Genomic DNA, 9,911 nt, shown 5'->3' on the forward strand with positions numbered 1-9,911 from the left:
AAAAAAAAAAAAAAAAGACAACCATGAGATTCGAACTTGATACCTCCTAGTGAGCAAGAGAATTTTGCACACCATAGCTCAACAACTACACTAGGTAGTTGTTGTTGGAGAGATATGACGCCCGATAATGCTTAAAGTCTTTAAAATACAAAACCTGCAAAAAGAGAGTAAAATCCAAGGTAGCTCCATTCTAAATATATAAAATACATGTTTTATTACCCTAGATTTCACACATAAATGTGCTAATCAATCAACCAGAAGGGTTTGCTTCCCCAGGAGAAGAAAACAAAGTGTGCAAGCTTTTGAGATCTATCTATGGTCTTAAACAAGTTTCTAGAAGCTGGAACATATGTTTTGATCAAACCATCAAAAAGTTTGGGTTTGAACAAAACATTGATGAGCTATGCATTTACAAGAAGTTCAGTGGGAATTGCGTCTGTTTTCTTGTCCTCTATGTGGATGATATCTTGTTCATTGGGAATAATGTGGGATTGCTTTCATCTGTTAAGGTGTGACTATTCAAGACATTCTCAATGAAGGACCTTGGTGAAACCAGTTACATCCTAGGAATAAAACTTGTAAGAGATCGCAAACTGCATAATTCCTTGGGGGCCACCCGCCTGAGGTTCACTAGGGCCCAGAAGCTCCCGATTCATACGTGACGCGGGGGTCATGTACGAGCCCAGGGGGATTTAATTGGCCTAAAGTCGAATACCCCTCCTACCTGCACACACACACACACACACACACACACACACACAAATAACTAGCACACCTGATGCCAGGGTGTCCTGCTAGCTCGCAAGGTCTTTTCCCAATTTTTAAATACAAACTTAATTTTATGCATTTTTGTTAGCTAAAACTTAAGTTGGTTAATTTTACAAAAAGAACCGAAAATAGGTAATCATGTAATTTCGTTTTTTTTGTTTTTGTTTTTTTGTTTGTTTTTGTTTTTTGTTTTTTGTTTTTTGTTTTTTGTTTTTTGTTTTTTGTTTTTTGTTTTTTGTCTTTTGTCTTTTGTCTTTTGTTTTTTGTTTTTTGTTTTTTGTTTTTTTGTTTTTTGTTTTTTGTTTTTTGTTTTTTTTGAAAAGCATTATGAGAATGATATTTTATAGTGCAGGCCTCAGGCATACTGAGGTTTGTGTGCTGGAGGCATCCATGCTGCCCAGTGGAGCTGCATCTGGTGTAACATGGATGCTCTTTGTGCACAGACCTTATCAGGTGAACCCTACGGTTTCACTGATGGAAAAGGGAGGGTTTCATATCTTAATGTTGCTGTGCAGTTCCTCGAAACTTCAGACTGCTGGAGGAGCTTGAACGTGGAGAAAAGGGTATTGGAGATGGTACAGTCAGCTATGGAATGGATGACGGAGATGATATTTACATGCGCTCTTGGACTGGTACTATAATTGGTCCTCACAATGTAAGTATCTTATTGCTTTTGAGATATCATGTATTTACTAGAAAGCTTTTTGAAAGCTTTCTGCTATATCAATAATATATCTGCTTATATCATCTTCTTTTACTCCCCTGTCATAAACTATCGATCTTACCTTTTTATGTATGGGTTAGCTGACCTGACTATGGCAGTCAAGCAATGGCCTGACCATCCTATCTGAACATTGCTCATGGGATCCTGACATCAGAAACCTGTGAAATAGGGGGAGGAATAAAAAAATGAATAAAAACTTATCTGAAATGTGATCGGATGGTGAGATCACACTGTTGCTGTTGCTGCAGATTGGCATTTTCATTGACAGATAGGGGTTTGGCCTCAAGTCTTCATTCTTCTCACCCTTTAACCACAACTTTTGCTGTCGTATATGATACAATATAATTTGTGCTTTAACTTTTATGCCTATATTCATGTCTCAAGGCCCATTTTGGAGTGGCTTTAAGTCTTAAGACTAGATACTGTGAAGAGAGGTCTTTTTTTTTTTTTTTTGGGTTAGTGGCTCTATTAAAGAACAGGGAAAATAACCCCCATGTTTGGATAGGGAAAAAATGCCCCACATCTGAAAATGTGGGAGTGCAAACTAAATATATAGCACCAATTACCAATGCCCCCTTCAATTTTTATGCTGTCTAATAAGAGAGACCTAGTGAATCTGAATTTGAAGGTTTGGGTTGTAAGTGGGTACAAAGAGAAATAAGGCTGTTCAGCTGATGTGTTGAGGAGTATGTGATGCAGGATGTTTAAAAGAATTTCAATCCCATGGATAATGGGACCTAAATATGAACCTTAAAGTTTAGAGTTAGAGATATCGTTCTAGAATAATGTGAGGGGAGGAATTATTAGTATTTGGAAGTAGTAAGTAGTATGACGTTTGTATTACTAAGAAGGAAATTAATTGACCGTGAAGAACTCACAAAAACACTTAAAGATGTGAGAGACAGAAGGAGAATGCAATCGACAGCAAAAGCCTTCCTGGAGCCAAGAAGAGAAGGGATTCTCCTTCCTGCTGGAAACCATTGACTTTCATTCTATAACCAATAGATCTGAACTACAATGCATATAGGCTCCCAATTGTTCCTACTTCTATCATGATTGGAGCTGGTAGGTTTAGCTGGTCTTAGTGGATGTAGGAATTAAAGGGTTCCATGAAAACACCCTCGGGCAAGTGGCAACAATTTGGAGTTTGGGACTGGTAATTAAATTAAATAAAAAAAAAAAGGTTCTCATGGGATATCTCTTTTCCTTGGCTATATTCAAGGTTTTATGTTGCTATAATGCTCCATTTACTGCTGATATGAATTCTTGGTTGTGTCTGCCACTAAAAGTTTTGTTTTTTTTTTTTTTTTTTTTTTAGTGAGTTTGTTATATTTCTTGAAATATTATTGTATTCTAAAATGATCTTTGTTGATGTCTTGATGAAATTTCTTTAGGTTTTCTCTTATTTTCTTATTCCGATCCGTACTTTCTTTCGTGTACTGAAGAAAGAAAAAAAAAATAGCTGTTGCAAAGTTAATCTTACTTTACAGCCCTGATCATCAGAGGGTATAATTGTATGCCAAATTACAACCCTATTTCCCTATCCATGTCTTGATTATAACATATAGACTGTTTTCGTTGGGCCATTACCAACAAATTGGAATCTTGAAAACATCCCACATCACTGAGAGATAACTTTCTGCTATTCATACTCATAAACAAGTGGATGGGTATTGTATTCTTGATCTATTATATTAACTGATTTGAGGATCAATGTCTTCTCATCTTTTGGCCTATGGTTGTAGCTGTGGTACTTATCTATTGCCTTCAGATGTAGCTCAAGAGACTTCTACTGGACTTCATGGGTTCTTCACACTGTTGGCTTTTTTTTCTCATATTTATTGTAGATTATTATCTGGTGGGTCCATCTATCATTTGTTGGTTGTTGTCTATGATTATTTTGCGTAGATATTGAGGAGAACCATATTTTTGGATCTGTTTTAATCGATTCTATTGATTGCAGATATTGGAGTTGTTGCACTGGCTTATTATTTTCTATTTAGGCCTGCTTGTTCTTATTCTTGACCTGGCTGGATAGCCGGAAGGTGGAACTATGCATACTGGACCACTGAATGGTTGGGTTTATTAGAACTGTGGGTTAATGGGTTAATATAATGATTAAACCTAGCTCTACTTTGAAACAATGGTAGTGATCTGGGCAGACTGTTTTTTGATAAATGAAATAGTACACTCGCGACACACAAAAAGAAGAATCCACGAACGAACTTGAAACTGGAAAGCTATGAACAAGAATAACTAGTTATCCTGACCTGTCTGCATCAAAGGCAGCCTTCTTTTGATGTTGGGCCGAGGGTGGGTGAGCAAGGTGAGCTTTCATTGAATTTTTTTTTTGCGGTGGGGTGGGGTGGGGGGAGTTGAACACTCCAAAAGAAACAAAAAGATAGTACTTGATCAGCTTAGCAGTCTATAAACTCCAGAAGTTCATCTCCTTCGATGTCTTTTGTCCCATCCTGTTCAAAATACGACAAACACTGTTGTCTGGCATTTGGCTCATGGTTTGCCTGAAGTGCTAATGCCTTGGAGATACTGTGAAGAGCTGAGATGAGATGTGGACTGAAATAACCTAGAGGGGGGTGAATAGGTTATATTAGTGGAAATTTAATCTTTTTTTCAAAATAATAATCCCAAGTGTGACTGCAAATTAAAAACGATGCGGAATAAGTAAAAATAGGCACAATCACACAACACGAGATTTATAGTGGTTCGACTCAATCCAAGTCTAGTCCACTCCCTATAAAAATCCTCTTGTAAGGTATTCCACTAGTTCTCCCTTTCAGTATAGTAGGTAGGGTAGAAAACCTTTACAATCTTTTTATGGATAAGAGTATTCTTACTAATCTCCTTTACAGGCAGAGAGGCACCTTACACTCTTTTAAGAATAAGAGGATCCTCACAATCTCTTAAGGAGGAGAGGGTCCTTACACAAGCCTAAGTACAGTCTAGACTTACTGTAAAATAGATGAAGAAGTGGAATAAAAGAGGATTACCTCCAGTATGGTGCAAATGAAATATGCAATGATGATAGAATGAATGCACCTTTTGAAGTCTTCTTTATGCTTGTAATGTAAATGCCAAGATGTAGATGAAGACTTGTAGATGGTCTTGAGTTCCTCTTGAATGTAAAATGAAGAACTTGAACTCAAGAGATGGTGTTCTCACTTCTAATGCTCAAATAATGCTTCTCCAAAGTTGAGATTAATTGTTAATTAATGAGTAGCATTAGAGGTATTTATAGGTGAGCTTAGAAGAGCATTTTAGGCAGTAAATCTCACTTAAACGGTCATATTTTGGGTTCACTAGTCTACCGCCATTGGTAGCCGATCGATCGGAAAGAGCCGTTATAACAAAATATAGCCGTTGGGGCACTTCCAAGCAAGTCACCGGTCGATTGGGGGTTTCCGCCGGTCGACCGGCTATGGTCTCGGATAGTTCCCGTCGACCGGCATGACTGACTTTGTTTTGACAGAATGTTGTCATACTGACCAGTTGTCAGTGTTTTGACCATAACTTTTCGGTCCGACCTCGGATTGACCTGAAATTAGTTGCGTTGGAGTCGTGACTCGATTTCCTACAACATCCATGGAGGTTTCATCTTCTGATACCGACTCTAAGATTGTCCAAAATGCCCTTAAGTCAGGTCAATGTGGTTTTCACAGAATTTCACTAGAACACATTTTTCCTAATATATTCCTCACCACTTAGTGACTTTTCATACTTGGTCAAGGTATGCTCTATGGTCATTCTAGTATGATGCAATGCACATGCATGTGGTGAGTGCACATATATATGTGGAAGTTACAAATTGCATTAAAAATGACCAATCTATCCTAGTGGTCTTCTTCTTCACTTGAACCTTCCACTCTTGGGCACTTCATCTTCTTTTCTTTTTGTTTGCAATTCCAAGTCTTCGAGCTTCATGTCATGACATCTTGAAGCTTGAATTCTTATGATATCTTCTTCAAGCATTGATGCCAACTTGTTGATTCTCTTCATTTGATGACTTCATTCTTCATTTCTTCCTTTCATTCACCAAATTCGATTGATATGAAGTCTCTACAAAACAATACTTGAAGGCAAATTGTGAAATACCTTCATATGTTTGTTATCATCAAAACCAACTATAGGAGTGTGAGCATATCCCTAACATGGACTGTTGATTCTATTGGCACAACACCTGAGTATACTGAAGGTGTGCCATTTAAGCTCCTTAATAGCAATTCCTAATTGATCCAGACTGTACTTTGATACAATACCCAAGTAATTTGTAGTCGTGAGACTCGACTGAACTTTTGAGTTCCTTGCCGAACCAGGTTGTACCTGAATGGAAACTTTTAGTCTGGGCCCGAATTAGCATATTCACCAACATGTCATAGTGAAGATGTCATCTTGTACTCGGAGCCTGAGATGAACTGACAACCCTTAATGGTTGGCTAGCTCAGTGATATCCGACCATGATTGAATTATTTTTCACTAGTTCAAGGAGTAATTGAAAAGATTGTGGAACGGCTCAACAAATAAAGTGTCCTGGTAGCTTTGTTTTGCCCTTTTGCATCATTGTTTATCCTCTTTCTATGAATAAATCTCTGTTACTGTTGCCTAAGAAAGATAAGGAGTCCTGACTTGATGGAAAAGATTATGTCCTGAAATTTACTGTAGAGCTAGTTGGTGCCTTTGTGTCACATATCAACTACTACTCTTGGTGCTAGAATCGCTAAAAAGGTCTTTTACTGCCTATGGGTGGTGCGAGTTGAAAAGTCTGTTATTTTAGGATTACTAATTAACAAGTAAGATGGGATTTATCTCGGCATTTTGGATTGGTTTTTAATTGCGTAAGGAAATTTCCTTGTTTTTATTAGAATTCATGCTCCACCATTTTAGGTGGTCGGAGTTCCTATGATCCCGATGCGCACCACTTTATCCAACAAGTATTTGGCAGCAGTTTGGATTGAAACAATCCATCCTTTTATCTTTTTGCTGAAAAATTATCCATCATACGTCAGTAAGCCCACCCTGCATTATATTTATAATGGGAACTGGGATGCAAGTTTAATGTTATGTGTAGAATGAAAGTCATTTTATGTTTACAAACAAGTGAATAATTTTTTCTTCCTCGCATTAGACAATATGGTAAATGGGTCCAATTCTCTTGATGTGACCTCATGGACTATTTGCTTGTTCAACCAAGCACTCATTTTGTATTGAAAATAATTTGTTCTGCTGCACAACACATGCTTATTTAAGAATTGCTTGATTATTGCTGTTTGTGCGGAAGCATGCTTGAGTTTGAAGATATGGTGCAAAGTAAAAAGCATCTCCTGTTTTGACCTTTTTTTTCTGATACACAAAGCTTTATGAACTTAACATTTGCATTTCAGTCCGTGCATGAGGGTCGCATTTATCAGTTGAAGCTGTTCTGTGACAAAGACTATCCAGAGAAGCCTCCAAGTGTTCGCTTCCATTCAAGGATCAACATGACTTGCGTGAACCATGAGACCGGAGTGGTAATGTTTTGAAAAACTTCTAATATTCCTGGCATTGTATCCATTTACATATCTATTCCTGAGTTCCTAGTAATGATCACTTTTCACCATTCTGCAAATTATGAAAATCCACGATGTGTGCCAGAAATTAGATCATATAAGAGAAAATACAAGCTTCAGGACACGGTGTCTTGTCTTCCTTTGCCCATTACGCTCCAGCTAGGCTTTGCCTCTAGGAAAATCTGGACCCTCAAATGTTTTGCTGAAAACGTAAAAATAAAATAATTTGACGTTTGATATGCAACTTTGATGCTTTCCAGGTAGAAGCAAAGAAGTTTGGAATGCTCGCAAATTGGCAGCGGGAGTACACCATGGAAGACATTCTGACGCAGCTGAAAAAGGAAATGGCAGCTCCCCATAACCGGAAACTGGTTCAGCCCCCCGAGGGTACCTTCTTCTAGTTGAAGATGAAACAGTGAATAGTTAGACTGCAACAAATATATACCAATATAGTTTGTAATTCCGTGCCGGTCCTATGAGTCAAAAGGAGGACCCAGAACACCTTGAACACCTTGAAGCTTTTCATTATTCCCTCTCTGTGCTGTACCTGTTTCTTGTTTTCCTTTGTCAAAATGTGCTTCGGGGATGCTGTTTGATGGATGTCGTGCTTGTATGTCATATTGAAAATACAGTTTAACTAAGAATGTGGAACTAATGCTCTGTGTTTTATCTCACTAGTTTGCACTCATGGTTTGTGTATGCTTTCTTGCCTCTGGTACAGAACTGGAGAATCAAGTTTGAGACACTCATCCTTTCTATGCACAAATGTTTACAGAATGAAAAGAGCCGTTACTCATTGTTGGTCCTGCCTATGCCGGGTCCTGGGAGGGGTGAGTCTGGAGTCAGTCCTAATCTTTGGCATTTTACACTCCTCAAAGACTCGAACCCGGGCATTTCCCTTGGGGCTTTGTCCACATCTCGCAGAATTGCAGATTTTATCTCCGTCCCCTGATTTACAAGAGATACAATTGTGTAAGAATATTTTCTGCATTTGTATTGTAGATTATATTTTGAAGTTTCTGTTTTGAATTTAACAATTTCGGAGCACTAATCTAAAACAAAAAATTTAAGGAACCTGTGGCTGTGTACATGGTGGATTTTGGTGGGTGTGTTCTTGTGGTGGGTGCGAATGAGAATGAGAAGCCATTAATGTCCTAAACTGTGCAGCAGTCATTTGGAGCCTGTTTGGTAATTCTCCCGAGATGATCTTTTTTGTTCCAGATTCCATTTTAGAACAGATAGGAAATAAAGTGTTTGGTAATTCCTTTCTCATTTCTGTGCCTAAGAAATAAATCGGTCCAAAATATCATCTCAAGAATGGAGAGCAAGTGACACCTTTTTTAGGTGTTCCTTCAGTTCTGAGATAGTCTTTAGGGAAATAAAATGAAAAAATGTTCTTAAAAAAAACCCGATAGAATGCTCCAAAAACCCTACATCACATGACAAAGAAGTGGGCCATTGGTTGTGACAGTTGTTGTTCACCACAAAGATGGAGCTAACGGACGACGAGCTCGAAGTTTTTCAGAATAATTCTTTTTGTTAATTAAGAATTTGATCAAAAAGATCGGTAAAAAAAAGTAGGCAAAAATAAATAAATTTGGTTTGGATTAAAAAATGATTTGTCTTCTCAAAAAAAAAATATATATATATATATATATATATTTTTAATACATATGACATACATTTTTAAAGTATTATGTATGATATACATTTGATATGAAACTTGAAATAAAATTTGTTTCACTAATCACAAAGTATAATAACAATAAAAATCATAACATTAAATCTACATAATAGGCTAATATACAGGAAAAAGTACATATATAAACCACCTAATATCTCTGGTGTAGAGTTTTTTTAATGTGTGCAGTGATTAGTTTAATGGAAGGGAAACGATGGTCATGGGAATATAACTATTTTTTGGTAGATATGAGAATATAATTAAAGGTACCAAAAAATATTATATATATATATATATATAGTATATGATAAATATTATATATATATATATATATATATATAGTATATGATTTTTAATGATTAAAATGCTTTCTTCTCTATATTCAAAACATCATGAATCTAGTTATTTATTCTCATTAGGTAGGTAGTGTTTTACTATGGTTTTTTATGTTTCTAGGTGAGGTCCTAACTCCCAAGTCCTCACACATGTCTAATTATTTATGTTTCTTATTGTTTTATGATACTCTTTTAATGAAATTTTTATATATATTATAAAAATTTCATTAGATATAGTGCATATTTATCCAAATTATTCATAAAATCCAATAATTCAACGAATTAAATAACTACAGTTCACATAAGGTTTTCTACATCCAAATTATATCCAAATAAGTTCAAGGTCAATATTAACAAAAAAAAAAAAAAAAGGGATTTACGCCACTTTTAATTAACTATTCTTTCCCTATAATTAACTGGATTACATAGTCATCATAATTTGATAGCGCCAAGATTTTTTTTCTTCTATTTTGAGTCTGCTGAAAAATTCAATTCAATCATATTATTAGCATCTCGGAAAGAAAAACCATATGGTTCATCTTGTATTTGACTTTAGACTGTCTTCTTCTTTCATGGCTAATATAACTCATCTTGTGCTTATTGACCCCCCCCCTCCCCTCTCCCCTCTCCCCTCTCCCCTCTCCCTTCCATGGGGTGTCAAGAGAACAAAAGGTGAGCAATAGGATTCAAACTTAGGCTGCATTTGGTAGTCATTTAAAAAAATATTTATGACTTTTTTCATTCTATGAAAATAAAAATACAGAATAAAGAGTTTGGTGTCAACTTGGTGTTTTTCGATTCTTTTTTTACAACGAAAAGGGGAAAAAAAAAAACACAAAAAA

The 9,911-nt window shown here is 36.4% G+C and overlaps 1 protein-coding gene across 1 annotated transcript in view; it reads left to right on the forward strand.

Annotated features, from left to right (window-relative positions):
- LOC122093753 (ubiquitin-conjugating enzyme E2 variant 1C) overlaps window positions 1–7,727 on the forward strand; it is an 11,412-nt gene extending 3,685 nt beyond the window's left edge. Inside the window, exons 2-4 of the mRNA XM_042664224.1 lie at window positions 1,284–1,423; window positions 6,889–7,014; window positions 7,314–7,727. Coding sequence (XP_042520158.1) covers window positions 1,284–1,423; window positions 6,889–7,014; window positions 7,314–7,454 — 407 coding nt within the window. The 3' untranslated portion in view covers window positions 7,455–7,727. The remainder of the gene's footprint in view (window positions 1–1,283; window positions 1,424–6,888; window positions 7,015–7,313) is intronic.
- Window positions 7,728–9,911: the final 2,184 nt, after the last annotated feature.

The sequence above is a fragment of the Macadamia integrifolia genome, chromosome 11 (assembly GCF_013358625.1).
Source record: "Macadamia integrifolia cultivar HAES 741 chromosome 11, SCU_Mint_v3, whole genome shotgun sequence".
Lineage (NCBI taxonomy): Eukaryota > Viridiplantae > Streptophyta > Magnoliopsida > Proteales > Proteaceae > Macadamia > Macadamia integrifolia.